Source organism: Mixophyes fleayi, chromosome 6, assembly GCF_038048845.1.
Source record: "Mixophyes fleayi isolate aMixFle1 chromosome 6, aMixFle1.hap1, whole genome shotgun sequence".
Classification (NCBI taxonomy): domain Eukaryota; kingdom Metazoa; phylum Chordata; class Amphibia; order Anura; family Limnodynastidae; genus Mixophyes; species Mixophyes fleayi.
Window position 1 is genome coordinate 207,536,206 of NC_134407.1, and position 23,530 is coordinate 207,559,735.

Genomic DNA, 23,530 nt, shown 5'->3' on the forward strand with positions numbered 1-23,530 from the left:
AACTAATTTCTCAAATGCCACTCTCTAGTTCCTATTTTTTTCTATAGTAAATTCAAAACCACATTCTGTCCATGTAAATGGTTGTCCTGATCTTTCTGTTGTTTGAAGACAAATTGTACATATAATTTCCAACATAACTTTTTGATTTGAATAAACATGTCATGAACTATTCAAAGGTCATACATTTTCTCATGTTTGTACTGTTTTCACGGCATCAGACAAGGAACTCCTCTGATTTAATTCTTCCAAAGCTATAAATGAAACCTGAGAAGGTTGTTAAATTGTTACAATTAGAAATAATATGTAGTTTAGACTGAGTAGAACTTTAGACTCAGTAAAGGGAAAGGCACGCTAAAGGTACAGTATGATAGACTAGACACTATCTAGTTTATTGAAAATCATATAAAAATACTGAAAATTCATAATGCTCTTGATTGTAAGAATTAATTATTTGGTTACTTGTTAGGTAAGTTTTTATTTGACATTATTGTTTGATTGTTTTTACTACCAGCTAACTTTTTATTTGACATTGTTTACTACCATATGTGATTGTTTGAAAGCTATGCTGATTTTTACAAGTAGTTTACTAATATAATAGAACATTTTAATATTTTATTACATTCCAGATTGCATTATTCGTCTTGCTCAGTTATGTTCAATCTGCATCTGTGTACACGGTCTTAAGGTCCTCCACACAGGTCCTGTTAATGAAGGAATCAAAGGGACACTGATCCAAATATGCTAATGTTAATTGAATATAGAATAATATAATTTTACCTGTCAATTATATGGGTACGACTCTGGTCAGCACTGCCATACATTCTAATAAAATTACACAGCTCAGCACAAACAGGCAGGCAGGAGGTTCGGGTACATTTTTAGCAGGTATTTATTTTTTCTTTCTGGTTTTCAGAAGTGAATAATGGATTCCCATATTAGACATCTCATACCTGTATGTGAAAGTTTCCATGTCATGACATGGATTAATATATTTAACATAACTTTGTTATCTATGTACTGCAAACTATACTGTACTCAGCCATTTAGGCACCAAGAGGTTGCCAGCCGTGTCCTTTAGTAGGCTTGGGGCTCAATCACACAAATGTTTTCTCAGGCTCTATTCCAATTGTAACACAACTTCAAAAACATACCAGAGAAACCGCTTTAATAGATCGTTATGCTGCTCTGCCTCTGCTGTCCATCTAGTGAGATTTTCAACTCAAGCAGCTGCCATGAGACATATTATCAGCATCATTAATTAAGGTGATTTGTTCTCTGGTGGTTTTCTCAAGTTTCATTAAGCTTGGAGAGCAGCTCGACAAACCACTCTGGTGGCTGAGCCCGTAGGATATGTACCTAATGGTAGTTTCACACATGTCTGTGGTACATTGGGCTGTATTCACTGTAATGTAAATGCAGCTTAAATGCTTCTAGAAATAATAACTAATTGGATGGACCATGAATGTAAAATTCGGTTTTCCATATATATTGTGATAGTGATGGTGATTGAATAAAGCTGTGTTTATAGAGAATGTAGCCCCAGACAACACATCATTAGCAGATGTTAAATACATAAAGTATCTACTTTATGCACTACACACACAGTGTGCTCTTGGTTTTGCAGTGTGACAAAAAATATTTATTATTGTACAGTTAGTGGTCTCAAAGGCAATCACTTCACCATTGGGTGTGGTGGAAAACCAGTTTAAACAATGATGAACCTTGCAGAGCATGTGTGATTATTTTTCAATATTGAATTAAAAAGCATTACAATCTGGTTATTTGTCCAAGTGTCTAAACCCCCAGATTCATGACCAAATTGATCACTGATTTGGCCATTTGGTGGCTAGAAACAATCATATCAGGATATATGTCAGCAACAGCATTATATAGAGGGAGATTATGCATAGGTAACACAACTATGTAAAATCCCAATTATCAGTGTCTTATCTTAAATATTATAAACACTGACTACAGTAAAGAACATTTTTCATCTACAGTCATGCAAATTATTAAAGAACACACACATATATATGTATATATGTATATATATATATATATATATATATATATATATATATACACATATATATATATATATATATATATAGATATATATATATATACATATATATGTATGTATATATATATATATATATATATATATATATATATATATTTATTTGCACTGTTTAATCTTGGCTTGTACAATCGAGTAACGTCGCTACCTATGATGGTGCATATGTATGTTGACTGCTGTCGGAGTAGTTTGTGCTGTTGACCAGTTCCAGGTCCGCCTGGAACTGGGAGAATTACATGTGAACAGTGTCGGCTGTATGGGAACGGTGGTCTAATTATGGAGATCGCTACTGCTGGCTACCTATAGATATCAAAATATATTTTAGGAATAGGATATAGTTTATCTCAGGTGGTTTAGTCTGTCATCACGACAAGTGTTTAGATGTTAAGAGGATTTATCTACTATGATTTACTAAAAGGGTGAAAAGTAAAGATTAAATTAAATGCTTTGAGAAGTATTGAATGGGAACACAAATGCCTATTTTAATTTGTATGTATGACGGGTTAAGTGGTGAAAATTAATGTAGAATGTTCATCTGTAATTGATTAACAAATTTCCTAGAAGTTTCTATAATATATAACTTGTTTTTATGTTCAGTTTAATTAAATATGATTTGTGTTTTGTGTTAAAAAATATAATAAGAGGTTTGTGATGTAATGAATAAGATTCATAAGATTGTTTGTACATATATATTTATTAGAGATGTGCGTTGACCATTGTGTTTTGGCTTTGGATGTAGTTTTGGTTCTAAAATGCGTTTCGTGTTTAGGTTTTGTGACAGATTTTGCCCAAAAAAATTAATTATAGCTACGCGCCCTACTGCCTGTTACTAGGCGGGATGCAACAGCAGTGTGAGGCGTTCGATTGCCCTGGAGTCAGAGTGAGTACACGCCTTCTTGGAGACTACATCTGCAGCAAGTATCAGGCTGTCCCCCTTAGCCCGAGGTTGGATAAAGCTTCCCCTGGGGGACTAATTCTCTATACGGTTCTTTAACTCCATCACATAGCGTAAATCGTCAGCGATCTGATATCCATCTCTAAATGTATTCTTTGCCAGTGCCTATATCTGTCCTTTTAGATTCTCAGAATGTGAACTTTCAATTGCATTGTCAAGACATGCTTTGGGCAACCAAATTTGCATCAATGTGAGTATTATACATACTTACATGTGTGGGAAGAACAACTATTGGCCAACCTGAACTGTCTGTTTGTACATATTTCTTATTCTTCACTAATAGAACATATAAATATTATTTTTACACATTTCATATTTATATACATGTGTCTTTAGGACCACCTACACTGCAAGTCTCGGGTCATCCCCTTTACCCCATTGTTGGATGAAGCTTCCCCTGAGGGAATGATTTTTCAGCCTTTCCTCCCTATAAATATTTACAAGTCCCCTTTGACCCATAAGGACAGCATTACGGCACAGAACATATAAGTAAAACAAGGTTAGGAAAGCCCTGCTCTTGGTTACCGATGAATGCTCCGTTCACCAGAAAACCTTTTTGTGTGCGTAGTCTTTGAAATTTTTTAGTATGGGTGCAGGCCACCTTCGTCTCTCAGTATCATCATTTATTTATATAGCGGCAAGTTAAGGAAAGAACTGTTCTTGGCTAACAATGAATGCTCTGGCAATGTTTTGTGTGCATAGTCTTTGAATTTTTTTAGTTTGGGTGCAGGCTACCTTCATCTCACAGCATCATCATTTATTTATATAGCGACAGCAAATTAGGTAGCTTTTTACAATTATATACTTTTTAAATATCTACTTATGCCTCTGTTGAACTAATAATATCTGATTGTTACTGCCTCTTAGCTCTCTATTATGCATGCTGTGTAATGTTCCAAATTTAGTGGTTGCGTAGCATTCCAACATTTTTATCTCTTGCACTATATACAATACATTGTTTTATTGTTTCATTTATCTAATAGGCCTGCTTCAGTTGGTGGCATGGCAGATGACATTTTTTTTTTGCAGTCACTGCAATGTTCTACATGCAGTCGTTGAATGTCAAAAATGCCCAGAAAAAACCCTCACACACACAAACACCCTGTTTTACTAAAGATATTACTTAATGACCCTTTCAAAACTGACAAGTATTGAAAAATAGAAAAGATTAGAATGTATAGCAGGTTTTTTTTTGGGTGTGCAGCTGCGTTGACCCTTACATACAAACACCGTTTTTGAAATATAGATTTCATTAAATGACCCTTTCAAAATTGACAAGTATTGAAAAATAGAAATGGTTAGAATAAAATACTATATAGAGTTTTTTTGTGTGTGCAACTGCTACTGAATGTCACACACAAAAATCCTTTTTTTAATATGGATGTCGCTGAAAGACCTTTTGCAAACTGACAAGTATTGAAAAATAGAAACGATTAGAATATAACAATATAAAGCGGCTTTTTTCGGGTGTGCAACTGCTGCTGAATCTCACATGCAAACACCCAGTTTTTGTCAAAATTATTTCATATGTCAATGCCCTACACAAGATTACTTTCACTAGAAAAATTTTACATTTTAAAAGAAATAAATATATTTGGTTTTTGGATGCTGCTGCTAATAGTCATACAGCGAAATCACACTATTTTCCTAAGCTAAATAAATATATTACTTACGGTAGTTCAGAACGATATCTAACTCAGTCTATATACCATCTAGTATTATTATATATGCAATGCATTAACAACAACTGTTAGCCACTAGTCCACTTTAAAAGATTGAAATGACAAGTAATTGATCAGCAAACTTTTCTAACTGACTGATCTCTACAGAACTGCTTTACAACTATGATACAATTCTATTGGTTTCTATGTCAATCTTTCACCATGAATGCTATTTTCAGAGCATAGCACTGCAGCTAACCTTCTCCTTACATGCCGTCTGTTTTTAAATGGCACTTGAGAAAACGAGGGAGAACTATATATATATATATATTTATACAGTATATATTGCGAGTTTTACAATATAAATGACGTCTTGCCTCATTTTGAGAGCTCATTATGGCGTGAGAGAAACCGAGCGACAACTCGCTTTCACTTGGCTCCCAAACACAGATCTTGTCAGATTTCAACCAATCCGTACTGCTCATCTTTAATATATATATATATATATATATATATATACAAGTTAACCTGTGCATGATACTCATGCATTCTAGTCAAATCAAGCTACTTAAGATGTTAAAAAGGTTCTTGTCATGCATTTGGGCCATAGCCCAGTCCTCAACCACCAACCACTCCCCACTGTCACACCCGGCAACCACCAACCACTCCCCACTGTCACCCCCGGCAACCACCAACCACTCCCAACTGTCACTTCTCATTCAAGAAATATATATATATATTTTTTAAATCTTTATAAACACTTTTAACAACTAACAAATGAAATTAACAATTTAAAAACATCTTAGTATACCAAATTTCAGCCCTTTCTGAATTTTTTTTTCCACGCACACTAAGAATTTAGTAGGTCAGTGTATAACTCCGCCCAGCAGGTGGCGCTGCAGCTCGGTTTTATTTTTTCCACACACACACAGACAGACAGACTAACACACGCCACTAGACATTTATATATTAGACATATATATATATATATATATATATATATATAGTTTGCAGATATGAGTGAGTGTTTCCAAAACCATTCTCATGTTTGTCATAAACACTGGACCATGTCAAACAAGAGAGCTGAGGCAGTAGTTGGGATGGAATCAGGATTAGTTATTGTAGGATAAACTTGCAACATGCACATAGTGCAAACAGTCACAGGAGCAGTGATAAATGAAGAAGTGAGACTGTACCTCAATGGCTGGTGGCTGGACTAGACCAGAGCACACATGTACAGCAGTATTTGTAGTAAGTAGACAATGTCACCTCTGGAGTTGTACATAAGAGCATATAGTTAATACTTGAAGTAAAGAGACAGTGACAGTTCTAGGTTTGTACACAAGTAGTGCTTGCAGATAAACTGTGCGATTACAAGTCGAGAGTCATATGAAACCAGGAAATTGTCATGGTCAGGAGTTTCAGATATCCTAAAGCATACCTCCCAACTGTCCCAATTTTGGTGGGACGGTCCCAAGCTGGAGCTTCTGTAGACATAGGTGAACTTCTATCTAAAAATTAGCATTTTGGGGATGATCTGGGTTTGGTTTTGGCATATCGGGAGCAAGACTTATTTTGTCCTGATTCTCCATGTCTCATTGGAGGTATGATAAGGTCAGGGACCAGCTAAAGTCCAGGATTTCAGATATCCAGGAGACTACAACTGCAGGCTCAGATATTGTGTTACATATATTAAACACAGGAACACAGAAGCAGAAAAAAAGAAGGCTTTATTTTTTTCTTCTTACGACTGCATGATTGAGGCAGTGTTTTGGTGTTTGTTTTGGAAAGACCAGGCTAATGTTTTTGTTTTGGATGTCACCAAACTGGTAAATAAAAATGATGAAATCATTGTGGGGATCTTCCGAGCACCCATGGGTGATGGGTGCCATGGATATGGAGTATATTGCTATAAATATAGAAATAAAAGTGCCAGCATGTTCATGGCTTCCAGTGGCAGCCTGGGTTGGCAATATTTAGTGAAAAACCAACATAAAAGAAAAATACTCAAACTTTAAAGGGTTTAAGAAAAATAAAAGACTCTAAAGCCCTTGTTTCCCATTTTGTCTAACAACTAAATCAAAATTCTTCCTGAAGCGGTCCATAGGTAATCTTCATCCATGACTTAATCCACACGAAAACAAAATTAAACACCATATTTGACAATGCAGATTACTCTTACATTCAGTGGCATTTGCAGCAAGCTTTTGACACTTATATGGCTGCCCCACTGTTACACAAGTAGATCTATGTAAACCTGTCCAGTTGTTACATTACTATGTGTTTTCAGAAAACAGATAATCTGGAAAGCCCCTAGCTACGGAGTGTGGAGGTAGGTATTTAAAGGTCACCTTAATTAACAGAAATTAGACCACCAGTTTATAGCTTCAATAAGCCAATTCATTTTACAAAAATTAAAAATAGAAAAAGCATATACATGTAAAAATGCATATGGACATAATATAATAAAAAATAAGTGTGTTACGTTATTAAGTTTTTTCATTATTATAGTTTATTTATATGGCACCACAGTTTCCATAGCACCTGATATAATCATAGAGATAAGACATAAATGAGAACAGTATACATAATGATGGGTACATGGTACAAATAAGCAGAATTATAGATGTATGGATGAAATTGGCAGAACAAATCATATGGCATACAAAAACAATTCAGACAAGACAGTAATAGGCAAGGAAGACAAATAGAGTGGACAGACATGACATTGGCTAGAGGACAGTCAACCTATTGTATTATTTTTTTTGCCCTAATATAAATGTAATTGGATTTGTCATTGAATATAGGGTTAGCACAGGATACAACTTTTAAATTCTTAATTTTTTTAAAATAAGATTTTTTACTTATTTGTAGTCTTTATTAAAACAAGAAATACATTTATACCCAAAATCTGCATCTGGGAATGATGGGAGAGAAGGGTCATCTTCTGTGAAAGAATGCATTAACCTTATCAATCTCAGACTTAATCATCTCGAAAAGTAGCAGGATCTAACCATTTACTAAGAACCTTTTTTATCAGGAAAGTGAATTCTACCTGATATTCTGTGTCAGAGGTAAAATTCCCCTTAATGCGCAGTAGAGACTATTATGTGTACTGTTTAACAATGTTTTTTATAACCACTATTAGCATGGGGAAATATGTTACTATCCACATCCTTAATGTGCACCACCTGTTTCTATTATGAGGTTTTAAAAGCACAACTTGGTCCTAACCTAGCAGCAGTGCGAGTAACCATCATATTAATGGTTTGATTGTTTAAATATAAATCAAAAACTTCTAATTCACTTTAACTGCCTATCCAAAAAATTAGACCAGCTACAGTCATGCCGAAAAGTTTTGAGAATTACACAAATATTATATTTCACAAAGTCTGCTGCCTCAGTTTTATGATGGCAATTTGCATATACTCCAGAATGTCGTGAAGAGTGATCAGATGAATTGCAATTAATTTCAAAGTCCCTCTTTGCCATGACAATGAACTTTATCCCGAAAACAACATTTTCACTGCATTTCATCCCTGCCATAAAAGGACCAGCTGATGTCAGTGATTCTCTCGTTAACACAAGTGAGATTGTTGATGAGGACAAGGCTGGAGATCACTCTGTCATGCTGATTGAATTAGAATAACAGACTGAAAGCTTTAAAAGGAGGGTGGTGCTTGAAATCATTGTTCTTCCTCTGGCCATGGTTATCTGCAGGGAAACACGTGCAGTCATCACTGCTTTGCAGAAAAAGGACTTCACAGGCAAGGATATTGCTGCTAGTAAGATTGCACCTAAATCAAACATTTATCAGATCAGCAAGAACTTCAAGGAGAGAGGTTCAATAGTTGTGAAGAAGGCTTCAGGGCTCCCAAGAACTTCCAGCCAATTCAGCTGCGGGATCGGGGCACCACCAGTGCAAAGCTTGCTAAGGAATGACAGCAGGCAAGACTTTTGGAGGATGGTCTGGTGTCAAGAAGACCAGCAAAGAAGCCACTTCTTTCCAAGAAAAACACCAATATTCTGCAAAAGTACAGAGATTGGACTGCTGAGGACTGGGGTAAATTCATTTTGTCTGATAAATCCCCTTTCAGATTGTTTAAGGCATCTGCAAAAAAGCTTCTCCGGAGAAGGAATGGTGAGTGCTACCATTTGTCCTGTGAAATGCCAACAGTAAAGCATCCTGAGACCATTCATGTGTGGGTTGCTTCTCAGCCAAGGGAGTGGACTCACTCACAATTTTGCCTAAGAGCACAACCATGAATAAAGAATGGTACCAAAACATCCTCCAAGAGCAACTTCTTCCAACCATCAAGAATAGTTTGGTGACGAACAATGCCTTTTACAGCATGGTGGAGTACCTTGCCATAAGGCAAAAGTGATAACTAAGTGGCTCCGGGGATTAAAACATCAAAATTTTGGGTCCATGCCCATGAAAATCCCCAGACCTTAATCTCATTGAGAACTTGTGGTCAATCCTCAAGAGGCGGGTGGACAAATAAAAACCAACAAATACTGACATATTCCAAGCATTGATTAAGCAAGAATGGGCGGCCATCGGAAAGTATGTGGCCCAGAAGTTGATTGACAGCATGCCAGGGCGAATTGCAGAGGTCTTCAAAAAGAAGGCTTAACACTGCAAATATTGACTCTTTGCCTAAACTTATTGTAATTGTCAAAAAAAGCTTTGACACTTATGAAATTTTTGTAATTTTACTTCAGTATACCATAGCAACATCTGACAAAAGGTCTAAAAACACTGAAGCACCAAACTTTGTGAAAACCAATACTTGTGCCATTCTCAAAACTTTTGGCCATGACTGTATTACTCCTGAGATTTACAATAGAGAGTTATTAGTCCAAGTAAAAAAAGATCCCACCCAGTATCCCCAAAACTAAGATGGCCAAGCTGGATGCCACTGAAATTCCTATTGTGACACCGAAGTGGTGCAAATAAAATTGATTGCTTTTTTAGAATAAGTTGTTAATAGAAAATAGATACACTATACATATAAATATGTTGAATTGGAAGGTTGAAACTGTTTTATCCACTGTTCATGATTGATTGGGGGGGGGAATATAATGAATATCAAGAGTAATTTGAGTTCTCAATCCTTTATTTGTTTTGAAGGATAATAGAGGCTAAATCTTCAATAAATATGAGCAAAAAGAATTTGAGATATTTGGAAAGATGAAAAAGTGACGAAGAATATTCTTGAGATCATTCGTCTACTGGGAGGGTCCACCAGAGTTTTCTGTATTTTAGGCAGCTGGTGGACACAGGTATCCTAAGGAAAGTAACATGAATATAGTCAATCTCTTCAGTCAGTAATAGTAAGGAATGGCTGTAAGAGTAATATTAAATTGTTTAGTAGGATCTCTTGGTAAACTTGCACTCTCTGTAATGAGAAGAGTTCAGGGTTACCTGTGGAAGGGAAGCTTTTTTGAAATGCATAATAAAAGAGCTCCTGGACAGTTTAACATGATCTACTGGTATAACAGTGGGATAGCCATATAAATGTCCACAGCTTGCTGAAAATGCCACTACATATAAGTTCAGTTTGTACTTTTTCATAATAATTAAAAGTTTTCTATCATTCTTTTGTGAGCTTTCTGTATGCCCACCATTCTAACCTACCGAACCTCATCTGTTGGTGTGGCAGTGCAACTCTAAGATCCTCTCAGATTCTTGCGGTTGTGAAGATAAACACTATTTCACCTCCCACAGGTTAAGCTCATTGGACTTTCTGCAGCAAGTGAGTGCATCATCATCATCATCATCATTTATTTATTTATATAGCGCCACTAATTCCGCAGCGCTGTACAGAGAACTCATTCACATCAGTCCCTGCCCCATTGGAGCTTACAGTCTAAATTTCCTACTATAGACACAGACAGACAGACAGACAGGGAGAGACTAGGGTCAATTTTTGATTGCAGCCAATTAACCTACCAGTATATTTTTGGAGTGTGGGAGGAAACCGGAGCACCCGGAGGAAACCCACGCAAACACAGGGAGAACATACAAACTCCACACAGATAAAGCCATGGTCGGGAATTGAACTCATGACCCCAGTGCTGTGAGGCAGAGGTGCTAACAACTACACCACTGTGCACTTACCTAATCCAATTTTTATATGGAATGAACTATAAGAGTCAAACACAACTGCTTCCAATAGAGCGTCACCGCTAAATGACATATAATTGATTGGATTGTTATGTTTCGCATATGATGTAACTTTGCTCCAGAAACATCCATACAACAGCATCAGCAATATAGTGTAGTACAATATTACAGTATGTTTTCTACCTAAGTACACTGTTATGTTGTGCATACTGTATGACACATTTTCCATACTTACTGGACATAACAGCTAAATGCCGTTAAATTGAATGGAGGCAAAGTAGATTTATGAATTTAAGTGTAGTGTTATGTTATGCATATGATGCATCTTTGTTCTTGATACATCAATATTCTAGCATATACAATACAGTGTAGTACAATATAACAGTATGTTTTTAACCAAAGTTCACTGTTACGTTATGCATATGAAATATTTTCCATACCTAATGGATCTGATAACAGTTAAATGAGCAGAATAGAGCAAGGAGAGCCTTATGCAACTACTGGTGCATTGTTATGCCCCTCTTATTTTTGACATGGTTGCAACCAAAGACCAGTATCTACATTACAGTAGTTGAAGATCATATTTTTATTTCTGGCAGAATGCACTTTTGTGTTATGCAAAACATGTGTCTTCCATACCTACAAGGCAAATAGGTGCTATGGAACTGAATAGAGCTAGAGAAGCATTATGCCTCTACCAGTGACATGTTATGTACCATGTAATCTGCACATCCATACATCACCATCTACACTAATGTATAGTACAATATTACAGTGCTTAGAGCAGCTCACACATGTTGCATTGCACTGTATTGCAATATTCTAACCCACCACAGATATGTTAAGTCAAATGATCTTACCAATTATCACAAATATTCCAAAAATCTGCATTACATAAATACTGATATTTTAAACCACGTTACATCATTACAGTCATAAGGATATTAATATATCATGCCGAAACACTATATTAATGCAGAATGAAGCGCAATTTAGAAAAGAGAATGGACTTCTGGGAGTTGTAGTTCACAGACTTGAACAGGATTACAACTCCCAGAAAGTGAGAAACTTTGGCATGTGGCAACAAGATCTCATGAGATTTTAGACCCGGGATCCAATCACATGAAAATGATGTTTTGCCTTTAAAAATCAACGAGTTTTGGCATTTCCAAGTTAACCTGAGCCTCAATTTACATAAAGTTTGAATAAACCTGCTCATCGCTGAGTATTTATATGCTTTTTGTTATTTGTTATATTACATTTTATTAGATTATATGCACTCCTCTCTGTCCAGTGGATGCCTACATTGAATTGTTGGTTAGCTGGAACATGCCTATGGATTGACAAGCCAAAATCAGTTTAGGCTCATTATTTTTTGTGAAACAGTACATTTCTGTGTCATTTATATGTTGCTATATTTTAAGCATATTGTTTTGTGAATATGTGACTAGTTCTTACTCAGTGATTCGCTCATACTTGCTGACATTTTGTAGCTCCCTTCAGGGAGATTCTGGAGGTTCCAGGGGGCATGACACAATGAACTTCATCATCGAAGCATCACCTCTCATTGCACAATGCAATGATTTGCGTCATTGGACAGTGGGCGGTAAAGTCACAATGATGCAGTTGGCACGAATTACATCATCAAACCCCATTTCCAGGATATCTTTTGCTCTTCCAGGAGTCCAAGAGAGCCCCCAAAAATTTTGAGTTTCCCATACAATTCAGGAGAATAGGCAAGTATAGATCATCATCATCAACATTTATATATATAGTGCCAGCAAATTCCGTGGCACTTTACAATTGGGAACAAACATTAATAAAACAATACAGGGTAATACATACAGACAGAGAGGTAAGAGGGCCCTGCTCGCAAGCTTACAATCTATGAGATTCCCTTGGTCTCACTTTGTGTCAGCATACCTTCCACACAGATTAGGCATCCTTCCTGATACTAATTAACATAAAGCTGATTTTTAATACTTAGGAAGCACTTCTATCTAGCGTTTATATTTTTGCCGATAATTGGAAATCAGAAAACAGGTTTGCATATAGTTGTGTATGACCTACAGCAGACCCAAGAAGGTTAAATTGGAAACTATGGTCTTTAAAACACTGTCTTAGATAAACTGTGGCTTTAACTGTTGTGGATCTGTAAGACCCCAGAGTAGACGTGTCAAATTCATGGTCCTAAGTCTGCAGGCGGCCCAAACGCATATGGGATTACTATGGGAAAAAAAGTGAAATGCGTCCCACGTTTAATTTTATTTTATTCAGTTAAATTACTTAAAAATTCACTGAATTTAACAGAACAGTTTAGGGGGTATATTCACTAAACTGCGGGTTTGCAAAAGTGGAGATGTTGCCTATAACAACCAATCAGATTCTAGCTGTCATTTTGTAGAATGCACTAAGTAAATGAAAGCTAGAATCTGATTGGGTGCTATAGGCAACATCTCCACTTTTGCAAACCTGCACTTTAGTAAATTTACCCCTAGGTGTAAGTTCCGCCAACCTTCCCCATCAGTGTCACATGACACATGTGTGCCCTAATTCCGCTTGTTTCCCTCTAATCACGCTGTATGTTGTCGCACGCAGTCAGAAAAGTACGTTTTCGTAATTCCAGCATAGTGCTTGGTACCTGAAATCTGTGTAACTGTTTGTGCTCAAAATATTATCATTATTCGTTTGGTAAATGGGTGTCCAAGTACATTTATATGATGGTTTGTCAATTGTTTATCAAATGTATTACCCGCTTGTGCCGACAATGGTTATTTCTTTCTTTGTAGTTTTCTCGCGGCCCACACAATATTAGACTTTGATTACTTGGCCCAGTTGGGGTTTTGCTTTTGACATGCCTGCCCCAGAGACTAGCAGTGCATGCTGGAGTTTGTAGTCCGTGTGAGCAGGTGATCCTGCAGTTTTTACCTCTGAGTATAGAGGTCTTCACATTTGGTGAATGTAGTGAAAGCAATTTAAACTGATGTAAAACAAGGAGAGTGTGATCCTTTCAGTAAAAACATTATCAATGGCAATTTTTGTTTTAAAAAAATTATGAATCATAATCACTGTTTGCTATATATCTGTTATTTCATGTCCTGGTATGTCTAATATGTTTAATACAGGGAGGAATGTGCATCACACGTTGGTACTTCTAATGTGTTTAATACAGGAAGAATAGTACATAATACCCTGTTATTTATGATGTGTATAATACATCATAGCTTGGTATTTATAATGTGCTTAGCAGGGAGCAATGTACAATAATCACACCCTGGCTTTTATTATATGTTTAATAGAGAGAGCAATGTACGTCATACCCTGGCATTTATAATGTGTTTAATACACAGAGCAATGTACATCATACCCTGGCATTGATAATGTGTTTAATACAGGGAGGAATGTACATCATGTCAAGCTACCCTCATACAAAGTCCTTATTTAATTTGCAAAATGCAAGTTTTCTAATTAACATTTCTACAGCCAAGAACATAAAACAAGGAAACAATAGAGATCAATCTGTAAATACCCTTGTATGCCTGAAGATCCTATAGATAATGTTTGACATGCACAAATGTTTATAACATAATTACAGAACTGCCTGAAAGAAAGTTTTTTCCTTATTGACGTGGGAGAGGTTAAGTATGTCTCTGATGGTAGATCTGCAGCCATATATATTTACAGTTGTTTTGCTAAATCAGTAACTGACTATATGACAGCTAATGTTTTAGATATAGGAACAATTAAAATATTGCCTTGTGATTACCTGACAACGCATTTCATACTGTAAACATATGGCCATGAGATGGTCTGAAGCAATCATAGGTAGTGGTGAGATATGATGGACACTACCATATAAATTTTGCATAACAATTAATTTTCTCAAGAAGAAACTGATAGTATATATAAACATTCAAGTAAGTAGTATGTAAGTAAATCCAAGGCTATATTCAGAAATGCTCACCATTGTACACGCTGGGTTCAATATGCTAGCTTTCATGACAGTTTTTTTTACCATTATATTGATTATTTCATTGTCTCTTTCTCTGGTAAAACCTAGCAATTTGAAACATCAGCTCTAACTATATAAATTTACCTACAAAGCCCTCAACAACAACACTCCTGCATACATCTCAAATCTCATATCAAAATATTCTCCCTCCCGCCCTCTTAAATCTACCTCCATCCTGCATCTTGCCTCATCTCTGATACCCACCTCTCCCTCCCGCCTACAAGCCTTCTCCCGTGCTGCTCCCCACTTATAGAATTCCCTACCACGCTCAAGTAGACTTCCCACAGCCTTCAAATCTTTAGATGCTCTTTGAAAACCCATCTCTTTTTTTAGAGGTGACCTTATCCCCGATAACACTATTCACATTAATGCACGCTCACAACTATCCTAATCTCCACTCTGAGCCACACTCGCTCCTCTTGTTTCAGCTGTGCACTCTTCCCCTTAGAATGTAAGCTCTCTAATGAGCAGGGTCCTCCATTCCTTTTGTTTTCATGTCTCCTTTCATTTTGTCTGACTTGTCTGTTCTTGTTTTTCTTATGTACTGTTTTATGTATGTCCTTGTCTTCCCTTCTGTACGGCGCTGTGGAGCACTGTGGCACCTTACAAATCTGCGATAATAATAATAATAATAATAATAATAATAATAATAATAATATACCCTTAAAAGGTACTTTCGATTCATGTTTCATCCTCTATAATCCCCTTCCATGCCCTATACTTCCAAATTAAGTAGTAGTTAGATTTAAAATGCAGGAGGTGTGCTCAGATCTATGTGCACACATGTGGTCATTCTCTTATTATATTACCCAACTTGAATATCCAGAGGGGTGTGACTGTGTGAAGTGACCAAACAATATAAAAGATAACCTACATAGCGAGAAGTAACATAAGAATTGCATCTGTCTAACAGAAGCCGTGACCCCTAGCCAGCGCTGTCCTGAAGTGAGTGAGAGAGAGTGAGGGAGAGCATAAGAGAGTACAGTATCATGTGCTCCTCAAATAATTGCACAGTCTGTTCCACACCAACCATGAAATGAAATACGTTTCTCAAATGTCCACCAATCCTGACAGGTATCTACCCGAGACTAGATAAATGGCTGCCGGGGGTCTGTCATAGCTGACTAATCCAGACGGGATATGACTGGGCCACTGATAACATCACTGGTGTCATTAAGTTCAGGGATGACCTATCCCTTTTATTCAAGACATTTGAGAATATATAATAAAGAGTTATTACCTAATTAATATTTACCAACAGGGGTAGCTATGAATTTAGGGGCGATGCCTTATCTTATGTTAAGATTCCACCAATATACAGCACACATATGCAGTGAAAATAGTTCTTTCAGTAGTCCCCTTTACTATGTGGAATCCCATAGTAAGATTGGCTCAGAGTCCCCACTTTTCTACTCCCCATGGCTAGCTAAGATAAAAGACTAATTGTTCAGTACTGCTCTGTGTGCTCCTAATCTATCTTAAAAAGTATACTATATTTTTAACTATATTAAAAAGTGGGAGTTGGATTTAAAATGCAGGAGGTGTGCTCAGATCTATGTGCGCACATGTGGTCATTCTCTTATTATACTACCCAACTTGAATATCTATATAGATTTCTCTCCATGAGTTACCTTATGCTTGACCACCTGCATAAAATCTACCCTGACTTCTCTTCTTATTGCTGTAGGACTATGGAGCTCCATGAGATATATTTTATATTGTTTGATCAATTCACACAGTCACACCCCTCTGGACAGCAATCTTTCCTTTGTTGTCCAAATTAACTAAACTACAAGTGTCCCCAGAACCAACTCTAGTACTGCTCTATATTTATCCCTGATTTATTTTTTGTTCTAGTAGCTTGTATTCTCATGCTGTCTATATGAATATCCCTACTTTCAGATACTATGATCTTCTATAATTCTCTTCATGTGCCTTCAGCATTTCCAATCTTGCCCACCATCACTGCCCATCCTTGTGTTTGTTGCACCTTTCCTTCTATTAGACATGTATATGGCCCTTTATACTTTTTACTTTGGTTGGTATTTGTTTCTGTTATAGATAAATTAAAATAAAAATTATAATTACCCAGGATCATTGCTATAAAGAATGCAAAGAGTGAAATATTAATATTCTTTGTAATTTCTATGTCATCACACAGACCATATATATATATATTTATATATATATATATATATATATATATATATATATATATACATATATATATATATATATATATATATATATATATATATAAATATATATATATAATAATTACTTATTGATAACACACTCAGTTCGCAATGTACTGTGTTTCTGTACTTTGTAATAAATTAAAGTAATATTTAATATTGATTACATTTCAAGAGAAATGATAAAATAAAATCATCATTTGGTATTATTATGTACTTTTGAATCATTATTTAATATATCTCCTCAATCATGTTAACCATTTCATTTACAATCTTTCTTAGCAAGTTTCCAAGATGTCTTCATTTGCGGGTGATAACAACCCCCCCGTTTATTACTCTGATTCTACATCACAAAAGAGTAATTCCCGCCCTAAATTTATACATTCATCCCTATTTCAAGCAACATTTCTGAAGGGAAAACCAAAAATTCTTGGTGTGAGTATTACGATTTTTAATATATATTTTATTGATTTTTTTCAAATACATTTTGAGGAAAGGGTTACAGAAAAGAGAGACGGGAGGAGAGTATTCAAACTATGCATAATGAGAAATTTAATAAACTTTTGTTTTGTCTTACAAATTCAGATAAATCTAAAATAAAGGCATTTATAGAACAGAACATTTAGTTGAAATGGAAACTATATTCATTCTGATAAAAGCAAAATAAAAAATAAAGTCTTGAAAACTTTTGTCTGTCCACGGTTAGGGTTAGGGTTAGGGTAAGAGGGGAGAGGACAGGTGGGTGTATTAGTAAGAATCAGTTTATGTTGGAAATCTACTTAAAAAGTCACCAGCTCCATACATTACATCATTGTATTTTTCGTGCTGATACCTATTTGGGGGCAGCATAGTATGAAAGATAGATTGACAATGTGCTAAGAAATGTTTTATAGATGTTTGTTATATATTCTAAATGATATAAGTGTGAGTGACTTTCAACCTAAAATTGCATTTCCACCTCATAGAACAATGTATCTATGTTTTTCCTCTCCCCTTTGAATTTCCTTATGACATTTAATTATTCAGTACCTAGTTGTTTATTCAGAAGCAGGTTGCAGTGTAGTAAACCATGGTTTGGCATAGCACCACACAGCTTCATTTCTCACCTTTCTTCCCTATTCCTGCCTCTGCTTATTTTAAAACTTATATTGTGGGCAGCACAGTGGCTTAGTGGTTAGCTTTTCTGCCTCACAGCACTGGGGTCATGAGTTTGATTCCCGACCATGGCCTTATCTGTGTGGAGTTTGTATGTTTTCCACCGGTTTGTTTGGGCTTCATCCAGTTGCTCTGGTTTCCTCCCACACTCCAAAAACATACTAGTAGGTTAATTGGCTGCTATCAAATTGACCCTAGTCTATCTGTCTCTGTGTGTCTGTGTTGGGGAATTTAGACCCTTCTCAATTTAACTCTGTAATCTCCCACTGTTCAGAAATTTTAACTCTTTTTTTATGATTAGAAAATGATTAAGTTGGAGGTAAGGTAGCAGCCTTCTCTAACTGCCATTCACATGTCAAGTCCCCTTTCCTTCCTTTCTCTTGCTCAAACTCTAGAACTTCAACTACCCTATTATCTAATTAATTCCATAAATCTATTCAGAACGAACAGCTTATTAATATATCATTTTGTATTTAGATTGTGCTGATTGTTACAGCCATCCTGCAGGTTGCTCTGGGTATTGCATCCTGGTTTGCTACATTGTCTGCAAACTTCCTAAGCGGCCTTCCATTCTGGGGATCCGTGTTCGTAAGTACTGAAAGTCTGTGTGATCCATGTTTTACTATCATTGTGAACAGCACTGCCTATGTTACTATATATATATATATATATATATATATATATATATACATACATATCTATATATATGTATATATATCTGTGTGCATATATATATATATATATATATATGTCTATATTTATATATATATATATATATATATATATATATACATACATACACGCAGTGGTCGAAGTATACATTGCCACTTCTCCTAATTCCACTCACTTACGTTTCCACTACATTTTTCACACTTCCACTTCTAAATTTCCATGATGATTTTGTAATCACTAAGCATTGGACAATCTTTTAATATTAAATGTGCACATCACACTTTTTTTTAAAATACTTTTTTATTTGTATTTTTTTACTTTTATATCTATATTTTTTATTACATATTGGATGATTTGGATACATCATGATTCATATGCACATATGTTTAGTGATACTTTTGTGGAGTCTTTTTTTATAAACATTTTCTTTTTTAGATTTTAATGTGGAGGCAAAGGTATCATTAGTCATTGGTGACCTGAAAGGTCAATTCAATGATCACAACCTGTGACTTTTCCACATTGATATAATGTTATATGTTATATGGGCAATACTTTATATGGTAGCATTTATCAGGCTAACATTACACTTGGTTCTTTTGCCCCATAGTTATTATAGCTTCTTATGTATATAACTGAAATATTTCTTTACAGTATATTGCTGCTGGAATTCTGACACTTAGAGCACATGCCAAAGTTGATCTCTTTATGGTGAGTTATCAGCAACCAAACTACGTAACATTTTGCTGTATAATATACCGTATTTTCTGCCCTGGCTTATAGTATACATAAGAAATTAGAGCAGAAATTCTACATAGAATATGTATTTTTCATTTTTATTTAAATAGCAAGTTAAGTACCTGTTAAGCATGTGTCTCAATTTTCTTAGCTTTTCTCCTACAAATCCTTATCTTCTTTTCCAAAGCACCCTGGTTGGTAAGCACAAATGGCTTTTAGACACGGACAGTGAGTCTGCTACACAGACTCAGGCTCACAGCTCTCAGCATTACATGTAATGGCAGAGGGTGGAATAGGAGTATGTCACAGTATAAACAGAGATCAGAACGGTGTTTCAAAGCCTCTCTGCTCCCTACACCATGTGCCATGTGACTGTGGCTGCCATGGTAGTCAAAAATCATAAATATTTAATAGCAGCCTGAAGAAAAAACAATGATAAATACCAACATTACTTGTATAGTCTGTCATAATGATTTATGTAAAAATACACATGCTTTTGTCATGGGATTGCTGCTTTAAGACATTTTTTAGCACATTTTATCCTCCAAGATCTTATCTTATTTGTATATTCATCTGCATTATTAAAACATTGGGCATATGCATAGGTAGCCACTATGTCCACAATTTTGTTGTAGAGCTCATGTTAGATACTGTATAGGAAAGCAAGATATGAATGATCATAATTCAAATTGTGTTGAAGTCTTCAATTGGAACAAGGAAACCCACTAGGAAGTAATGTTGAAATGGAAATGCAGACATCACTTGTAAATTCATTTAAGGGTTTTCATATTTCTACCATAAATTTTACCTCTCAACATTTTAAAAAAGAGAATCAGGACACAGATAAGCCTCTGCAATAATACACCCAAAACCCACCCAGGAGAATCCAAAACTTCCCAATACCCAGATCTGGCCAAGCAACGTCAACATTATTACAATACTATGCCCCTTTGTGAGTCCATGATTCGAGCCAGTAAAGGAAATTCTAAGATGAATCTGTGAAACAAGTCCATCCTTTCTCACCCTTTAATAGAGGATAATTACGCGCAATATATAATAGGAGCAAGCACATATAATTGGAGAAAGGCAAGACTTACAGTCAAAATGTCCACACAAAACTACATATCGGGAAGTAACATAAGAATTGCATCTGTCTAACAAGAGCCGTGACCCCTACTCAGCGCTGTCCTGAAGTGAGTGAGAGAGAGTGAGGGAGAGTGTGAGAGAGAACAGCAGCATGTGCTCCTCAAATAATTGCACAGCCTGTTCCACACCTAATATGAAATCAAATAAGTTCCTGAAATGTGCACCAATCCAGATAAGTATCTACCCGAGACTAGTCAATTGGCTGCTGGGGGTCTGTCATAGCTAACCAATCCTGACGGGATATGACTGGGCCAATGAAAACATTGCTGGTGTCAAGGTGTCATTAGGTTCAGGGATGATCTATCCGGTTTATTCAATACATTTGAGAATATATGATAAAGGGTTATTACCTAATTAATAGTTACCAACAGGGGTAGTTCTGAACTTAGGGGAAATTAATTATCTCATGTTAAGATTTTGGTTTTAGTGGTGAAATACTCAAATCCATATTAGCTCTCTATAGGAGCCCTCCAGCATCCGTTTATAGTAATGGCTTTACTTCAGATAAATTTACACTTTCCAATGACTCCCAACAAGGATGTCCCCTTTCGCCCCTCATTTTTCTTTTAGCTTTTAAACATCTGGCCAAGCGAATTACTCTACATCCTCAACTCCCAGACATTATTTTAGCAGCTACCACTCACAAACTATTTTTTTTGCGGATGACATTTTGTTATATGTGACTAGTCCGGAGACCTCGCTACCATCCTTACATGATTTACTACAGAAATTTGGAGGGGCTTCTTATTACAAATTAAACACATCCAAAACAGATGTTCTCCCTATTAATATAGAGTTATAGCTATGCCTTATTTAGGAATTATGATTATTCCCCAACTAGACTCCTTGCTTGAGGCTAATTATACTCCTTTATTGATACAATTAAATATTTTAGCAAAATCGTGGCAATATCGCGAGGTCTCCTGGCAAGGTAGGATTGCTGTGTTTAAAATATCTCTCTTACCCAAAATGATGTACCTAGTTCGGACATTGCCTTTTGCGCTGCCCAAGTTTTATATAGATAAGTTATATTGTATACTTACCTCTTATGTATGGAAGGGCAAATCACCTAAATTTGCCCATACTGCTATGTCCCGTTCAAAAAAGACAGAAGGTCTTGCCTTACCAGATCTAGCTAAATACCAGGAAGCAGCCATTTTAGCACAACTACGTGACTGGTCTCTTCCAGGTTCCCATAAATCTTGGGTTGACCTGGAGAGAGGCCTTAACTATACATTCCCATTGGCTGACCTTCGCTGGATCACCAAATCATGGAGGCCCCCTCAGGCTGCCTTACCACGTCTCACGAGTGATGCTCTTATAATTTGGAAAAAGTTTCTAAAGACATCTAATTTGGTCACTCTCCCTACTTCTAATCTCTCCCTCCTCGCTTTAGCTAAAATTATACCTAATTTAAGATTGTCCTTGTGGTACTCTAGGTGTATTACCATTATTAAATTGCTTCATTCTGACTCATCTTTATTACCCTTCTCACATATGAGAGAAAAATTCCAAATCCCTAACCAAGACTTCTATAAGTACCTCCAAGTCCGACATTGGTTAACTTCCCTGCATACACAACACTTCTCCTTGCACTATCCTCCAGCCCTCCTTTTTACCAGACTGTCATCTGGAGTTAACAAGGCGGCCATCTCCATTTGGTGCACTCAACTTAATACAAGTAATGAACCGGTGAAGGCCTTCTCCCAACTACTTTGGGAAAGGGATCTTGGCTGGTTATTCGATCCGACTCAATGGGACATTATTTGTCAAAATGCCCATTGGATGTCGAAGTGTTTGAACCACACAAAGATGTTCTACAAACTAATTCATATACTTTATATGGCTCCAGATAGATTGCATAAGAAGTAGACATGATGAAACAAATTTACCAGTAAAAAATGTTATCACTTAAATTGTGTTTCAGGTCAAACTCTCAGTCTTCCTAAGCATCAGTACCGTCATCTTTAGTTTTACCGGACTGATAATGGTCTGTGTGGATCTGTACGTAATCGCTAATATGACTTACTATGAAGACCATATCAATGGAACACGTGTAAGTTTTTACAATAATCTATGCAGACTCTCTTCCATTTTCTCTTTGCAATGTATGTAAGGCTTGCAAACAGTAAACCTACATTATCTTTCCTTGTGTCTAACTTCATTATTTTGCTCCACCATAAAAACACGCATTCTGTGACTTGCAATATTATCTTCTCTTTATTTATATAACAGTGACACCACCACCATAACAACAATCATATGCTACAACATCTATGGGATCTGATATCTGAGAAACATAAATATACAAAATACATGTAAACGTGATTCTTGTGTTTCCCTACACTGCTTTGGTATTCCTCTACATGAAATTGTTTAGCAGTGCTCCTCACAGTGACTGTAGGAGGAAATATGTGAGGATCATTTTTTTGCGTATGACATTATTATTAATGAGCAACAATTATTTATTTCATTTTGTTTCTATGTTTTCCTGCTTTTTATAAAGAAAAGAAAAACTTTCTGGATAACAGGTTTCTAGATGATAGATCAACATTTGTAAAAGAGTTAATGCAGCATGTAACAGTTTTATCATATTAACCCTACTGTTACTGAGGTAAAGGGTGCTCGAAGTAGTAACTCACAGTGCCCAATTTGGTGCATGAGGAAAAGCACAGTAATTGCACTTTATTTTACTGTGTGCTTCCTCCTGAAGAAGAGTTCAGGAGTGAATATATTGAAGATATTGGAGAGGGAGGCATGTTCTACCAGGAATAGGGCTATTGGGAATG

At 36.1% G+C, this 23,530-nt stretch overlaps 1 protein-coding gene across 1 annotated transcript in view; it reads left to right on the forward strand.

Moving 5' to 3' along the window:
• The first annotated feature begins 264 nt into the window (after window positions 1–264).
• The window catches only part of LOC142160572 (membrane-spanning 4-domains subfamily A member 4A-like), a 31,546-nt gene continuing 8,280 nt past the window's right edge, over window positions 265–23,530 (forward strand). Inside the window, exons 1-5 of the mRNA XM_075215434.1 lie at window positions 265–357; window positions 17,316–17,468; window positions 18,666–18,776; window positions 19,512–19,568; window positions 22,669–22,797. Of these exons, the coding sequence (XP_075071535.1) occupies window positions 17,328–17,468; window positions 18,666–18,776; window positions 19,512–19,568; window positions 22,669–22,797 (438 nt within the window). The 5' untranslated portion in view covers window positions 265–357; window positions 17,316–17,327. The remainder of the gene's footprint in view (window positions 358–17,315; window positions 17,469–18,665; window positions 18,777–19,511; window positions 19,569–22,668; window positions 22,798–23,530) is intronic.